The 17,860-nt window shown below is 40.7% G+C and overlaps 1 protein-coding gene across 1 annotated transcript in view; it reads right to left on the minus strand.

Moving 5' to 3' along the window:
- The window catches only part of LOC102452890 (sodium channel protein type 5 subunit alpha-like), a 341,521-nt gene that overhangs the window by 265,435 nt on the left and 58,226 nt on the right, over positions 1-17,860 (minus strand). The window contains exons 2-4 of the mRNA XM_089776791.1: positions 9,932-10,054; positions 6,830-7,148; positions 3,466-3,584 (exon numbers count right to left, since the gene is read on the minus strand). Coding sequence (XP_089632917.1) covers positions 3,466-3,584; positions 6,830-7,096 — 386 coding nt within the window. The 5' untranslated portion in view covers positions 7,097-7,148; positions 9,932-10,054. The remainder of the gene's footprint in view (positions 1-3,465; positions 3,585-6,829; positions 7,149-9,931; positions 10,055-17,860) is intronic.

Here is a 17,860-nt window from a genome sequence, read left to right on the forward strand (position 1 = left end):
AGAACATCTTTCTCAATAGTCAGATTGTCAAAGATAAACTGAACTAGTGAGGCTATGTGTCTCACTGAAAAATTAGGTCCTCTCTCTATGGAAATCCCCCAAAAAGGAGCTGCAGATAAATCTGTTTCATCTAAGAAACTTGGGCTCCTCATCCTGTTTGTAGGAAGATTCTTCCTTTTGCCTCCTATGCTGTCCTTTTCCATTTGGAAATGGAGAGATCGTATCTACTAAACAACCTGATTCATGCTTGTGACAATGCACCACATTTGCTGACACTCTTCTGGTTTTTCTCCTAGAGGAAAAAAAAAGACAGCTGAATACTCTCAGGCAATGCACTAGATCCAGCTTCTGAGTTCATGTCTGTGATACTATCTGCTTGAGCATTTGCCAATTGAGGCTCCATTCTGCTTGGAATATTGACTTCCTGTTCACCAGCTGCCCTTTATATTTACAGTTATTTTGACATGAATAGCCTTTATCGACTGACAAGGGTGTACTGAGTAATGTAGGAACTCTAATGCTCTTCTAATGAGAGTGGATCCCTTTCTTCCTTCCTTCTGATTGTTGATGCATGAGACAACTGTTACAAAGTGCAACTGAGGTGTTTCTGGAACTAAAATGTTATTAGCTTTATGGTCTTTAATTCCCAAAAGTTTATGCTTCTGATTGGACCATATTTTTTTGTTTCAATGTGTCTCTGAAATGTATGCCCCAGACTTTCATTGCTTTTTCTCTTGAAAGTACTGAGAAAAGTTCTTCCTTCATTCTTATCGTTTGGGTCCCCATCCACTTCAGGCAGCATATTTCTGCCCTCTGAAACATATACACCATATCTATTGGCTTCAGATGGCCATGTGTGAAGGCAGGATAGGCCCCTAGACCTGTAATTGATTAGGTCTAGTTGTATATTTATGTTTTCTGTTAACAGATGGGAGTTACCAAATTCTTCTCTCAGACCAATCGGATTCCACTGATCTTGACTGACTTCAGCAAAGTTGTTCAGATGTAACTATGAAGAGAGTAATTGGGGGAATGTCTTGCATGGTGATATTTGTTCATTTTTAAGTTGAATTTTTGTCCTCTAAACCTTCACATATGTTTTCTCTGAGAGAAACATAGATGGAAGAGTATGAGCTATTTTTTCCCCTGGATGATGTATCCATTTCAAGGGAATTTTCTGAATTTGATAACAAATCAATACAGGCAGTCCCCGGGTTACGTATAAGATAGGGACTGTAGGTTTGTTCTTAAGTTGAATTTGTATGTAAGTCGGAACTGGTACATATTGTAGGGGAAACTCTAGCCAAACATTTCTCCAAAGCTCAGTTTTATTCTCCCACACCTCACTTCCCTCAGTCCTTTATTCTCAAGCTGAGGTGTCTGCTGAGAAAAGCCGCTCTGCGTCTCCCTGGTCTGCTGGAGTGGGGAGAGGCGCTAGCTTCGCGTCTCCCTGGTCTGCTGGGGGGAAGCAGCTAGTGCGGAGTTGCCTCACCCCGTTTGTAAGTAGGGATCTGATGTAAGTCGGATCCATGTAACCCGGGGACTGCCTGTAATTCTATTTCATCTCCTTGATGCCTATCATTACTCTTTTGTAACTATGGACACTGCTCATGTGGATTGGGTTCATACTAGAATATCATCCAGTCATTTTAGCAATGCGTGGATTCTGAGCTGTGTGTGGCTATCAATACTGGAACTTTTGTGCAGAACTTGAGAGAAGACAATACAGCAAAAAGCAAGGCAGTGGAATTGGTAAGATGTGCATATAAACAAACTACAGGAATTTTTATACCAAATAGATGAATTGGTGTTTGGACTTAGCTGAAGCATATTTAAAATCTCCTAGACAGATGGAGAAAAATGGAATATAATGCTTTTAAAAAACTATATCTTAGTTAAATTTCTTCAGGACTAGAGCTGAAATTCCAATATTTCACTATTTGTTTTCATCCTGAATTGGAGGTAGAAATATCAACAATTCTCATAGAATGGAAAGTTTTAAAAAAATCAAATAAAAAATTGCAAAATATTTCAATCCGGATTGGTTCTTCATTAAATTGGAGAATCCAACATGAATCTTGGTAGAACCACAGAGAAAATTGTCTTTGGTTAGGTTATTTAAATTCAGGTGTATGCTTGTTTAAGAGGGTTTTCCCTCAAAATCTCCTTACTCAGGGCTAAGGAAGCTCACCTCATTTATTCCGTATCGTCATACAAGTTTTAGGAATTCTGAACAGCTGTGTGAGTGTGGCTCTAATTTTGATATCTTGTCATCAGCCAAATCACTAAGAGGCTATGGGGAAGGATGTAAAGACTCATTTATCTCGGAGTGCAGGATCAGGCCTTTTGCACTGGGAAGCAGCCATATGCAGCTTGACTTCAGAACTGTGTTGTGCCTTTCTTTGCACGGTTCGCTACCCAATATAGGCTATGTCTATACTGCACTCTTCTTCTGCAAAAGCGTATGCAAATGAAGCGTGGAGTAGAATATTGCTGCGCTTCATTTGTATAATTAATTACGGGGCTGTTTTTGTGCAAGAGGCTTTCTGAAAAAAAGAACAGCCCTTGCACAAGAGGGGAGTTTTGCACAAAAAGGACAGCTTTTTTTTGCGCAAAAGCCTCTTACACAAAAACGGCCCCTAATTAATTATGCAAATGATGGTGGCGATATTCTACTCTGCACTTCATTTGCATAAGTTTTTGTGGAAGAAGGGTGCAGTATAGATGTAGCCATAAAGTTGAAGAGGAGACAACAATCCTGCCTTCTCTTCACCCACTGTGAGATGTCTAGAGCCAACAGCAATGCTAACCCCACACAGTTTTGTATGCACTCAACCACAACATAGGAGCATTAGAACGGTCATACTGGGTTAAACCAAACATGAACCTAGCCTAGTATCTTGTCTTCTGACAATGACCATGCCCCAGCAGGAATCAACAGAATCATCACATGATCACCAATTCTCATTTTCTGGCAAGAAAAGAGTCAGTGATTCAATTAAACCGCCACATACAAGTGCAAAATGGGAGTGGAACAGTGCTGAAGGAGGTATGTATGCATTCCAGAAGAAAGTTATCAAATGTGCAAACTTTGCTTCGAACTAGGGAAGTGAACAGATGAAATTTGTCCTGTTGATGTATCACAGCAAATTTCCCACACTGACTCTCAAAGGTGCCTTCTATTACCTCTGATTCAAGCCTTGCTTCTCTTACTCACACAAGCAATTTCACTGAAGTCTGTTTGCATGAATAAAGCAAGTAGGAGTTAGCTCTGTATTTCTTATTAAAAAAAATGACATTTTCCATATCTTATTTAGGAGAAATCCAGCACATTTCTAGTCATGTCTGCAGTAAATGAAAGCAAATATCCAGCTTTTAAATAGTTTGATAAAACCAGATAATATCATACCCACAGCCACATGTAATACATAACCATCACAGGTGAGAATTCACGTCAAAGGATATGAATGTACCAAAATTTTAATTGCTGCTCTTCTGACTGGATGGAAAGGACTAAGCATATACAAGGCAGGAGTGGCACTAAATCGAAAGATTGTCTTCCCTTTGTTCAGGACTATAAATGTCTGGAAAACAAAATGGAAAATTAAATGAGAAAATTTAGTGTTTGTATTTATACATCAGGGCCCTCTCACACAGTTTCCAACAGCATATTCCCTCCTGTCCTAGTGTCCTTAACTTCCTTCTCAGTTCCTTCTGGATGCAAATTTCCATTCATCCAATGATCAATTTCCCCAAAAGACCTATCCTACGTCAGAGTCTTTGTCTGCCTCATGAAAAATGCCCCAAGCCTCCCTCCTCTCCTTTCTTCTGAGCTGTGAATTCCTCCCTATACAGATTCTTCTGAAAGCCCGTGTCACCCACAGTGGTGCCTGAGATATAACATTTATCTCCCATTCTAAAAGTGTGTGGTTACTGATGACCTTGTTTTGGTGAGTTGGATGCTCAGCACCTTGCAGAGCCAGGCCATAAGAATCCAAACCTGTAACACAGCGTAATCTCGAGAGCTATATCAACCCTCATGATCCAGGACTGTTGAACGTGTTTCCTGAATGATAACAAATTGATCTGACTGAAGTATGACAGATCTGTTCATGTATACCTATCTTCTTCCCCTGATCTCATCAGCTGGAGTTAAGTCATCGTGCAAAGGCAGCACTAAGGACCGCCTACTTTCTATCTTCAATAAATGTTCATCCATTGCTATCTCAGCTTTCCTCAGAATCTCTTTCCTATCACCTTCTCTTCCCATGCTATTTTCACTTGGCACTCTTCATTCATCCTCCATGTGGCCAGATCCATAGAGTTGCAGTTCTTGGACTTTGTCAGCCACATCACAACTTTGATTTCTATCCTAATGCTTGCATTTCATATTCTGTCTCTTTGTGAGACCCCCTTCTTATGGTGCGAAGATATCTCATCTCAAATACCTCTAAGCATCAAACCTGCCATCTTTTTCAACAATGCTCTCGCACTAAGTAATGTTGTAGTGTGCACCACCCTTCTGCATAGTTGTGGTTTTCATTTCAATGGCATAGGTTTATCATACACAACCTCTATGATGTCATTCCATTCTCTTTCAGCACTCCCTAATCAGGAGTCTATCTCATGTTCAAACCTGCTATCTTACTATGCACAGAAGTATCTGAATTGGTCAGTCTAGTTTAGTCTGACTCCATTAATCTCTATGTCCAATTTACCTGTGACACCTTCAATCACCAGCATGACTTCAATCTTTGGCCACATCTTCTCTCCATGGAAGAGCGACACTGCTGTGATCAATCTTATGGAGTTTGATTTAGCAAGTCTAGTTAAGACTTGTTAAATCAAACTCAGAAGGCACCTCTGCCGATGTTCAGTACTCCTGTTCAAATGCTCCTGTCAGCTTCCCACTGTGGGGACACCACCAAGCTCAGCTTAAGGTAACCCAACTCCAGCTACGTATTCTATGTATCTGGAGTTGTGTACCTTACACCAAGCTGCTGGTGCTAGCATAGACCTGGCCTTTGTCAGGCTCCTTTGTGTCTCCTGCTATTTCACCTGGTCATATCAGTGGTTTAGTATTTCTTCTAAATCTTCCATGTGAGGATGCACTTAGTGGTAGTCATCTACATACAGTAGCTTGTTTATACAAAATACACTAATTCCTTCTTTCATTCACCAAGTAGTGATTCCTGGCCAAAAATAGCTGGGTCTGAGAGGTTCACTCCAAGGTCACCCCAAGTAGAAGAGATCCTCAACAGGCAGAAAGTTAGAATAGATCTCCTTGTGCAGTTCATCCTTCCTGCTGCCAGCATAGCAGGGAAATGAACAGAGCTAGGCAACAGAGATTGACCTGTGAATGGTGGCAGCAAGATGAGGGCACTTCTAATATGAGCTTTAAGCAGTTTCAGAATTCACCCTTCAAGAACCTTACTTTCAAGACTAAAATCCTACATCTGTGCCTCTGCTTAGGCACACTATATTTAGATAGTCACTGATTATTATAGACTGATTCCAGACATCTCCAATAAATAATCTATTTCTGAATCTGTTTAACTTTTGCTATGTACATTTGTGCAAGGAATAAACAAAAATGCCAGTGATTACTTCAGGGAGCATATGATAATTGCAAGCTTAATGGGGAAAAAACAGATAGTCAAGAGGAACACATGAAAAATGTAAATGGTGTGTGTGTTGGCATTGTTATTTTCTCGTCCATGTTATAGCGTGGTTGAAGTACAGGATAAACAAGCTGTAGCAAGCAAAATATGCAGTCATACTGTGAACTGTCTTTGGAGGGACCTGTTCATACTAGAGTAGCTTTGGTCCAGCCCATACAATTCTCACTAGGTGATATTCATTCCAGGATGAAATTCATCCTGAAGCAACTGGCCAGCACATTATACCAGTTAAATTCCACCCTAAGCCCTATTTTGACATCTTAAATTAGAATGAAATGGTATCTGGGCTCTTAGAATCAGAGAATTATAGAATCATAGAGCTGGAAGAGATCTCAGAGGTCATCAAGTCCAAGGCAAGACCAATCCCAACTCTTGCTGTCCCTCCACAGAGAAATGAATTTCACCTTTCAGGAATGGTTAGCATATATACCTCTTATGCTATGTAGGTGAAGTTCCCTTCCGGGGAAATGGTCAGCACAAACCCCAAGCTACTACATCAACTTTTAACAAGAAAGGCTTAAAAGTTAGGCTTAAGTAATGCACAGGACCCGGATCCAGGCATGAATGTCAGCCAAAAAAAAAAAAGGGGGGGGGAGGGGTAATACATTAGATGGAACCCACAGTTTCATTTAACTCATCTAATATTCTTCTCTCTCATAATATAAATTAACGTTCAAAATTACTTGAGTCAAGCTTTTGGGCCTCGTCCATACTATGTGGAAGATCGAAGTTACCACGATCAATCTCCCGGGATTCAATTTAGCAGGTCTAGCAAAGACCCACTAATTCAACTGAGAGGGCACTCCCGTCGGCACTGGTACTCCTGCTCCTCATGAGGACTAAGGGAACCTGATGAGCGTGTTTGCTCCTATTGACCACCTGGCAGCATGGACATTAATTTAAGTTACATCAATTCCAGCTACATTGATGTAGCATATCTTAAGTCAACCTTCCCCTTTAGTGTAGATGTGCCCTTATTCCACTATGCCCTTCTCTTTAATTCTTTGGAGGAAGTTCTGCCCACATTCGCTCTTCAAACTTATACCAGAAGAAACCATTTTTACCGAGCGAGGAAAGACAAAACCAGAGTCCGCTGTATAAAATGTCTCCCATCCAAGAAAGCAAATGCAAACTCTGAAGACTCTAACCTTATGGTCACTGTAGTAAGGGTCGAGATCCTCCAGTGGTTCCCCAATGAGCTCCGGAGGAAGAGTCCCATAGATACCAGGCAACTTTTTGCAAGCTTGTAAGTCAAACTGAGGCCGAGGCTTTTCTTCATCCTCTGGCTGATCTCTGTATTCCTGCTTGGCATTCCTTGCAAGTTTCTCTGCAATTCGCTTCTCAATAGCAGCCAAGGATTCAGGCGTGAACCGGTGGAAGCTGTTAGAACCTGGTGGTAACAAGAAGTCGGCCATCTTTTCATCCTGCTTCTTCTGTACTGGTCTTTACTCTTAGCAGGGGAAGCAACTAAAACAAAAGGAATCAAGGTAAGTGACTGCAGAACTGGCAAACCAGAACACACATGAGTTAGCAGTAATCTGGTATTTTGCCCATTCATAAACGTTCAATAAAACACTACAGAAAATACAGGTCGAGCCTCTCTAATCTGGCACTCTCTGGTCCATCAACATCTGGGCTGTGTCTACACTGGCATGAATTTCCGGAAATGCTTAAAATGGAATACTATTCCGTTTGCAGATTTTCCGGAAAAGGAGCATCTACATTGGCAGGCTGCTTTTCTGGAAAAGCCCTTTTTCCGGAAAAGCATCTGTGGCCAATGTAAACACGCTTTTCCGGAAAAGACTACTGGGCTGTCTACACTGGCCCTTTTCCGGAACAGTGTTCCGGAATAAGGACTTATGCCCGAGCGGGAGCAGAATAGTTTTTCCGGAATAGCGGCTGATTTTGTACAGTAGAGCATCATTGCTTTTCCGGAAATTCAAGGGCCAGTGTAGACAGCTCGCAGCTTATTCCAGAAAAGCGGCTGATTTTCCAGAATAAGTGGCCCAGTGTAGACACAGCCCTGTAGTCCAGGATGATTTTAGGTAGCCAGATGTCCACTTACCATGGATGTGGCCAAGTTTCCCATGGTCCTATAAAGTTTGTTTATAGCCACCAGTCCTGGATCTCAGTGTACTGTGCTGTTGTTTAGCTTTATTTTATCCCTAAATGTCTTTTAAGTGCCCAGTAAGCAGTGAAAGTGTTAGTAATACTGTTAGACAGTTTTGACCTCCTGTGGTTCAGCAAATTTTCTGGTTTGGTACCAGTCAGGTTATGAGAAGAGACATTCAACCTGTACAACTAATTGGAAAAGGAATCCAAATAAGGAGTTGTCAGAGTGGTCATATCTGAAGAGGGTAAAATTTTGAAAAGCACTTAAATCCCACTTTCAAAAGACTTTTATGTGCTAAGGCACTTAAGTATTATTGAAAGTCAATGGGATATAGATTCTGCAGTCACTTATGAGCATTTGTAACTTTCCACCTTAAGCTTCTGTAGCATTCTCTTACATCACTTACTTTTGCTTACGGATAGGAAGGGGCATCTTCCTTGTTCCTATCAGTGCCTTTAATGGCTGCATGTTTTCTCTTGCTTTACCTCCCACTACCCTAGAAAAGCGGAGGTGCAAATGTTCAGATATGCATGTCTAAAGTTAAGCACCTAAATCCATATTTGGGCATCTTAGTAAAAGTGGTCTGATTTTCACAGGTGCTGAGCAATCAACACATCCACTTCAGTACCTCTGAAAAAATCAACCTAGTACTATTTAGTTATCAAAATACAGATTGATTGAACTTTTGGCACCCAAGATTGAACATCTTGGCCTGAGTATGTATCCTCATGAACATTCTCAACAACTGTCAGAAAGGAAAATAAGTGTCTGGAACTGGGAATTCTTGCATCTGTATTAACACACCAGCATTATAATGGATTTATTGATCTTTCCTAAAGGACACACTGATAGCTATTAAAATGAATTTAAAAGTACAGTATTAAGAAAACTGGGGTAAATCCATCCACATGCCAAGAGCCTGCACAAGACCTATGAACTTTTGAAGCCCTATTTTGAAGTCTTCTGTGGGACTTCAACTGCGCTTAGGCCATGAGGTGGTCTCCTATACAAGGATGGACTAAAAAAATGTTGTCAGCAAGAATAAGCTTCATTCTCTAATATGTATCAATAAAACTCATAACATATGGGAAATGAAGAAGCTTTTTAATTCACAGCAGCACAACCATTCTTACTAAATTAAAATCTAACTCAGTGACAAACAAAATCTACACAGGTTTTGGCAACACCCGTATTTGGTTCAGCTGCTATTATTTTTCTCTGCTTTCAAATATTATTCATCTACTTATACAGGCTAAGTCCACATAGGTTGCTTCTATTAAACTCTGTAATGACAGCATTTATGTTAACAAACAAACCTTTAACTGCACTTCTGTATGAGAAAGAACATATTTATTGACTCAATTTATTTGAGTAAAGTAGTCTTTCAAATAGCTATTATTTTCCTGTTCTGACTTTGTTTTAAGATGAATTCATTGGATTGTCATTGATCATGGCATATCATAGAGAATGACTTGCCTTATCCTGTATATCACAGATTTTCAAACTTTTTTTTCTTGTGGCCAGTTGGGAAAAATTGTGTATTCCAGTGACCCAATAATTATAATTTTAGAGTCCCCTCCCCACTCACCTAGCACCCCGAATGGCTGCTGGAGAGCTCCGGCTGCCGATCCAGTGCTCCAAGCCCTGTGACCCAGTATTGGGTCACGACTCTAAATTTTGGGAATCACTGATGTGTATCATACTTTACATTGCTCCCAATCTGAACAACTAGGATTCAGGTGAATTAGTACACTGTCTTTGGGTTCAGTTATATCTTCCCTTAAATTACCAACTTGTTCCCCTTTGTCATAAAAAATAAGAAATTACAAAAACCTTTCAACAAAACAGAAATGAGTTTTCTTATACTCTCATTGTTCTGTGACTCAACCCCACAACTACAGATAAATGGCATTTTCATTCCCATAAATAACGTCAGCAGACAGAAGCCAGCTATTCCTCTTATTGACCCTAATGTGAAACACGTCTTCATGACCACTGAAGGGAATGACAAAAATTGGTTGATTAACAGAGGTGGTTTCCTAATAGAGAGAGAGGAATGTAGACAGTATATTTGAGGAATATTTTAATGTGGTTTCTTAAGGCAGGAGTTTGCCTGAGTAGAATGATCATGTAGTACCTGTATCCAAATGGATCTCAAGTGTCTATGCACAACAGATAGAAGAGCAATCATCTCTTGAAGTAACTATGTCAGAAGTGGGCATCCCAGAGGCCATCATGTGAGGGAACTGCAGGGCTGTTACTGAGACAAAGAAAAATTAAACAAATCAATCACCAAAGAGGTAAGGTGTAGAATGTTCTCTTCTTTGGCTTGTTTATCATGAAAGTAGATGAAAAGATTTTGAGAAGCAATGCAGAGAACGATGAAAGAGGACACAGTACAGTCAAGCAGTAATTTCTGCCCATTCATTTCCTGCCCATCATTCTCACTGGAGAAACCTTCAAATGCCAGCTGCAATCACAATTAATCAACTGGAAATCATCGGCTTGTGGAGCCAGGAACTGAGACGGGCACTTAGTCTAAGTGAGTTGGATTCTCCTGACTTGCACTTATTAAGTGAATGTAGAATGCTACCAAATCAGCGTTCCCCACTCACATACACAGGTAATAGCTTTTATACTTGTTGCACAGATGAAAATTACTACACGAGAAGCTTAATTCAGCCCTGAGAGTGCAATGTATATGAATATCAGGACCAGTAGCCCAACTCTAATATGGAACCAAAATGGTGCTCAGAGGAGAAGGGGAATGATTATATCCTATGTTTACTGTCCCCAGAGCTGCAGAGGAGCTCCTTTGCTCAGCCCATGCACACTTTCAGGTCATGCAATTTACTGGTCAAAACCTGAATCAGCCCTTGACTACATTTTACGGACAAAGCCGAGCTAGCTGCATATGTATGCATAGTGCAGCCTTCCTTAATAGTACACAAGTATAATGTGAGAAAGTGTGGAAACTTTACTGTGTAAGTGTATCATTCAACTTTCAAGGGTCCATAATGTAGTCACATCAAATTTAATTTTCACTAGAACACTTGAAGGCCACATCTTCATTTGTGGGAAGAGCGACACTGTGGCAGTAGATCTTCTGGTGATTGATTTAGTGGGTCTAGTAAAGACCGACTAAATCGAATGCTGAGGGTGCCCCCAATGGCACTGGTACTCCTATTTCTTATGAGGAGTAAGGAAAGTCAGCAGGAGCATTTTTCTCATCGATCGTCCCCCAGGAAGATGGCGCCGAAGCTCGGCTTAAGGTAAGTCAACTCCAACCTTGCCCTGTGGTGTGGAACTAACCTAAGACACTTCTCTTTAATGAGCACTACTTTCATACCTTACTGAACTCTGCAGTTCCTAGTGAACAAGGGAATGGGAAAGAGAATTCTGCATTCTTCATATGCTCAAAAATGGCTGAACCATTTTTGCTTGAACTTTCTTTTAAAAAGAAAACAAAAATGCTCCAAACATAGATCAAACCTTTTGATTTTAATCAAAAGATGGAAGTTTCAGCAAATTGCAAGTGACTAAAACTAAAATGTTAGAGTGGAAATGGTTATGCAATCTTAATTACAGCAGTTACTGCTACTTATTTTATAATCTCTTATCAAGATTCATATTTACCATCATTTTCATGCTGAAAAAAAGATTTAAATGTCTTTTTTTTTCATTCCTACACTACTCTTACCAAACCTACTACATTTCAAAGTGTATATTTTGAAGAACTATTCTTCAAACTCAGACACATTAAAGAAATGGTTGAAATTTAATGAGTATTTATCATGTTTAATTTCTTCTAATCTATGAATTACAAACATTTCTACAAATAGCTTCGGTCAGCCCAGATGTTTCTAAATACAATTTGAAAGCACACAACCTAAAAAGGAAAATCATCAATGACTGAATCAAAGAGCTGAAACACAGTTTTTTATGTGATAATAGTTATTGTGACTCACATTTTTCATAACAGTCTGTATCTTTCCACTCTTCTCAGTCACATTTTTGAAGCATTAAGCTTCAAAGACCCAGCCAATACACTGTTTCTGTAGTATCATTATGCACAGAACGAATATTTCTCTCCTTAATCCTACTTAAATCCAGGCAACACCAGCCTGTGCTGATAAAAATGGATTGGTTATGTAAACAAAAGGTTGATCAGATATCAAAGTATCAACACAACTGGTTACTATGTCATAGCATTGAATGAAAACCACCAATAAAATGTCAACATTAAAACTGTCATATTTGATAAGATCAGTATTTCCCTGGGAACTGTATCCCTTCAGCTACTTTTTTCCACCCTGAAGATGTCTTTCAGTTTTTATTTCTACAGGTAAATTCACTGCTGTGTACAAGACCCGGGCACCATTTAAGACTCACTCACGTTCTCAAAACAGGGTTTGTGTGGTACATAGGCTTGTGTTGTCTCTCCAGCATTGGGATAAATGGGTCTACAGATTTACCCTAATTGGGAGTTCGATTTGAAGAGTGAGTGAGTTCATGGAATTTCACACTCTCCAGAACAAATGAGGATGGGAAGAGGTACAAAAGTAAGACGGAAAAAAATAAAAGAATCAAATTAGTACAAAGACTGAATTAGTACAAACAAAAAGACCTACTGAGACCACTTAAGTCTGTATCAACATTATGACTGGTAAACAAGAAGAGTGGAGGACCAGAAATCAGTGAATCACTTAAGTCGGGGGGCGGGGAGGGGCAAAACAAAGGAGAGATGGACTCTTCCAGCCATCACTCTCTTTTCAGAGCCTTAAAGAGAGAGATTTAGGATCATAATTGGCTACTGGATAGACCTTCACCATCATGGCTGCCACCCTCACCGTCTCCTCAGATGCTACATCTTCTCTGTCCTACTCCTGAGAGATATCTTGAACAGGCCACAAAGAAGGAGCCAGATGACACTACCACTTTGACTAATTTCTGAATACAACCTGGAATATGAGAGTTTGGTCTATTCTTCCTTCTGCCCCTTTTCCATGTGCCCCTTTCTTTTCTCACCTTATTTCTTCTCTTTCTTATCCCTGTCCTTTTCCCTGCTGTCTAGTAAGAGGCAGGCTTAGCCAGCCAAGACAACACTGCTGTAAGCCTGTGACCAGAAAGATGCCACTAAAAGCAATACCAGCTGGTACAAGTTTGCCAATTTTGGGGGTGGCGGATGAGACTGTGCCTGCATTTCTCCAGAATCAAGGTTGCAAGTGAAAGTCGATGCCTGAGGCACAAGCAGTATTTCTAGCTTTGCTGTTCTTTTGTCTTCTCAGGAACAGGATCAGACTTTAAGCAGCCACATCCCATCGCTACTAATTTCTTCACTTTTTTCCTTATAAGACATACCATCTAAAAGACTGTCAAACGAGGAGTTTTCCCTTGCAAAAACTCCCCAGCTAAAGGGAAAAGGAAAAAGAGATCTTATTAAAACAAAAGCCTTATTTAATGTTATATTTCAAATGCTCTGTTTTCCTTCCTTCCTTCCTTCCTTCCTTCCTTCCTTCCTTCCTTCCTTCCTTCCTTCCTTCCTTCCTTCCTTCCTTCCTTCCTTCCTTCCTTCCTTCCTTCCTTCCTTCCTCTATCTGCAGAATCTATATCCCATTAACTTTCAATAGCACTTAAGTGTTCTGCAGTTACAAAAGTTTTTTAATGGTGTGTTTGCCATGGTACTAAGCAGGCTGAGGTCTCTGTATAGCAAACCCTGCACCTTATTTTATACCATTTAATTTTGGACAAAGACTGGTTTATACTAACCCCTTTGACCTTTTGGTCCCCTTTAGTCCATCTAAATTAATACAATAATTCACATGGGTGACGTTTACCCTAAAGGTCTGATTACAGTCTGGGCAGCATACCTAAGCAGAGGTATAAAGGGGAATAAGACCTATAGCCCTTATGTTCCTTCATGGGAGACTTCAACTATCCAGACATATGTTGGGAAACTAACACAGCGAGGCACAGGCTATCCAATAAGTTTCTGGACTGCATTGGAGACAACTTTCTGTTTCAGAAGGTTGAAAAAGCTACCAGAGGAGAAGCTGTTCTGGATTTGGTTTTAACAAATAGGGAGGAACTAGTTGAGAACTTGAAAGTGGAAGACAGTATAGGGGACAGTGATCACGAAATAATAGAGTTCATGATCTTAAGGAAAGGTAGAAGGGAGACCAGCACAATTGAGGTTATGGATTTCAGGAAGGCAGATTTTGATAAGCTCAGAGAACTTGTAGGTAAGGTCCCATGGGAAGCAAGACTGAAGGGAAAAACAACTGAGGAGAGTTGGAAGTATTTCAAAGGGACGTTGTTAAGGGCCCAAAAGCAAACAATTCCGCTGTGTAGGAAAGATAGAAAATATGGCAAAAGACCAGCTTGGCTTAACAAGGAGATCTTGCATGATCTCAAAATAAAAAAGGAGTCATATAAAAAATGGAAACTAGGACAACTAACAAAGGATGAATATAGGCAAGCAACACGGGAATGCAGGGGCAAGATTAGAAAGGCAAAGGCACAAAATGAGATCAAACTAGCTACAGGCATAAAGGGAAACAAGAAGACCTTTTATAAATACATTAAAAGCAAGAGGAAGACCAAGGACAGGGTAGGCCCACTGCTTAGTGAGGAGGGAGAAGCAGTTACAGGGAACTTGGAAATGGCGGAGATGCTCAATGACTTCTTTGTTTCGGTCTTCACCGAGAAGTCTGGAGGTGTGCCTAACGTAGTGAATACAAGCAGAGAGAGGGTAAGTTTAGAAGATAGGATACACAAAGAACAAGTTAAAAATCACTTAGGAAAGTTAGATGTCAGCAAGTCACCAGGTCCTGATGAAATGCATCCCAGGATACTCAAGGAGCTGATAGAGGAGGTATCTGAGCCTTTAGCTATGATCTTTGAAAAATCATGGCAGACAGGGGAGATTCCAGAAGACTGGAAAAGGGCAAATATTGTGCCCATCTATAAAAAGGGGAATAAGAACAACCCAGGAAATTATAGACCGGTCAGTTTAATGTCTGTCCCAGGGAAGATAATGGAGCAGGTAATTAAGGAAATCGTATGCAAACACTTGGAAAGTAATAAAGTGATAGGGAATAGCCAGCATGGGTTTGTGAAGAACAAGTCATGCCAAACTAATCTGATAGCTTTCTTTGATAAGATAACGAGCCTTGTGGATAAGGGAGAAGCGGTGGATGTCATATACCTAGACTTTAGTAAGGCATTTGATACGGTCTCGCATGATATTCTTATTGATAAACTAGGCAAATATAACTTAGATAGGGCCACGATAAGGTGGGTGCATAATTGGCTGGATAACCGTAGTCAGAGAGTTGTTGTTAACGGTTCTAAATCCTGCTGGAAAGGGATAACAAGTGGAGTTCCTCAAGGGTCTGTTTTGGGACCCGTACTATTCAATATCTTCATCAATGATGTAGATATTGGGATAGAGAGTACTCTTATTAAGTTTGCAGATGATACCAAACTGGGTGGGGTTGCGACTTCTTTGGAGGATAGGGACATAATTCAAAATGACCTTAGCAAGTTAGAGAAATGGTCAGAGGTAAACAGGATGAGGTTTAATAAAGAGAAATGCAAAGTGCTCCACTTAGGAAGGAACAATCAGTTCCATACATACAAGATGGGAAGCGACTGTCTAGGAAGGAGCATGGCGGAAAGGGATCTAGGGGTCATAGTGGACCACAAGTTGAATATGAGTCAACAGTGTGATGCTGTTGCAAAAAAAGCAAATATGATTCTAGGTTGTATCAACAGGTGTGTTGTAAGCAAAACTCGTGAAGTCATTCTGCCGCTCTACTCTGCACTAGTTAGGCCTCAGCTGGAGTACTGTGTCCAGTTCTGGGCGCCACATTTCAAGAAAGATGTGGAGAAATTGGAAAGGGTACAGAGAAGAGCGACAAGAATGATTAAAGGTCTAGAGAACATGACCTATGAAGCCAGGCTTCATGAACTGGGCTTGTTTAGTTTGGAAAAAAGAAGATTAAGGGGGGACATGATAGCGGTTTTCAAATATCTAAAAGGGTGTCACAAGGAGGAAGGCGAAAATTTGTTCCTCTTGGTTTCTGAGGACAGGACAAGGAGTAATGGGCTTAAAGTGCAGCAGGGGAGGTTTAGATTGGACATTAGGAAAAAATTCCTAACTGTCAGGGTGGTCAAATATTGGAATAAATTGCCAAGGGAGGTGGTGGAATCTCCCTCTCTGGAGATATTTAAGAACAGGTTAGATAGACATCTGTCAGGGATGGTGTAGGTGGAGCTTGGTCCTGCCTTGAGGGCGGGGGGCTGGACTCGATGACCTCTCGAGGTCCCTTCCAGTCCTATTATTCTATGATTCTATGATTCTATGATTTGCTCCCTATACCTTGGGCCAGAGTGCCTAGGAGTTTGCACCTGCAACTGACCACCTGGTGAAGGCTAGCAGCAAATTACTACTCCGTGAAGCCAGAAATAGGGGTTTACAATTCCTTTCCCAAGGTATGCCTCAGGCAACACAACAACAGGCTGTTTTTTATTATAGTCAGTGACCTTGAGACACAATCTAGCCCTAAAAGAAAGGCAGAACAGCCTGGTGGTCAGCACACTAGTCTAGAACTCAGGAATCTGGGTTCAGGTCTCTGCTGTTCCCCAGCTTCTTTCTGCGAGTTTGCGGAGGCTACTATCTCTCTGTGCCTCACTTTCCAATAGCACTCCCTTCCCACCTCAGGTAGGTTCAAGATAAATACATTACTAATTTTCAGGAGTGCACATGCTGTGCTAGTCAGAGCCAGGTAAACAAACATGTCCAAAGACCAAGAGAGCCTGATTCTGCTCAACATGAACTAGGGTGACAGACCCTGGCCCTTAACCAGCAACGTTGTTTCCACTGGAATTATAATCAATGTAAAAGTGAAACAAAAACAAACTGAACCCAGTATCCCACAGTGGTACGTTTTGTGTAAGAGATAACTAGATCTAAGTATGGGCATTACTGTCTGAGCAAGCCCAGCTACAAAAATCAAAGATGAACTTTCTTTTAAATTATTTGATGCAGCAGATCACATTTGCTTTCCTCTTCCCATCCCTTTGTTTCTCTTTGGCATCTCCCTTTGGCTCCAGAGTGGAGAGCTGCCTGCAGCAGTGCAAAACATGCAGCTACTGAGACAGGGACATGAAGAAGAAATGATTAGCATGTCCTATTTAGGGTTACAGGCATAGGTATAGAAACACATGTGTGTGCACACGCACATAAACTAATTTATGAAGAAAGCAGAATGGGGTGGCATACTGGTTCTATTGCCAAGAGTTTGGAAATGGTCAAATAAAATACAATTTTCAAAAGCATTTAAATCCCCCTAAGCTCCCAAGTCTCATTGAAAAAAACATGGCCTAGGCTCCTAAGTCACTTGGGTTCTTCCAAAAATTCTAATCACAAGCTTAGGCCAAGTATATACTAGGGGACAAAACTGAACTAAGATATGCAACCCGCACACTATGTGAATAGCATAGCAGGAGTCTATGTACCTTAGTCTGAATTTCACAGCACCCCACTGTGGGGGGCTGAAGGGAAAAACTTTTCCGTTGACTTCTGTTACTCCTTGTTATCAGGTGCAGTACCAGAGTCAACAAGAGTGCAATCAGCAGTTGATTTAGTGTCTCTTTACTAGACCAGCTAAATTGAACCCTGGGAGATCAATCTTTGCAGCATCAATCTCCCGGTAAGTGGAGACAAGGCCTTACGTCATAGTTGTAAAGTACTTCTAGTTTGTTCACTGGAAGATGTTATAGGAGAGTCTCTGTATACTGAACGATTTTTACATTGCCTTTGCTATGTATGTTAGGAGGGTATAACACATGAGAACAAGGAGAGGTGAACTGAACAGAACAAAACAATCCCTGAAGTCTCAGAGAATGCACTCGTTACTTCTGCAAAAGCTGATGTCAGTTTTATTCTTTCCTTTTTAAAAAAAAGAAGCATAATTTAGAAAAGTCCACAAAAGATGATTTACAAAGTGAATTTTCCCAACGTGGATCATCATCGGCCAGATCTCCATCTGGTCTAAGTCAG

The sequence above is a fragment of the Pelodiscus sinensis genome, chromosome 2 (genome assembly GCF_052426305.1).
Source record: "Pelodiscus sinensis isolate ZL-2025 chromosome 2, ASM5242630v1, whole genome shotgun sequence".
Lineage (NCBI taxonomy): Eukaryota > Metazoa > Chordata > Testudines > Trionychidae > Pelodiscus > Pelodiscus sinensis.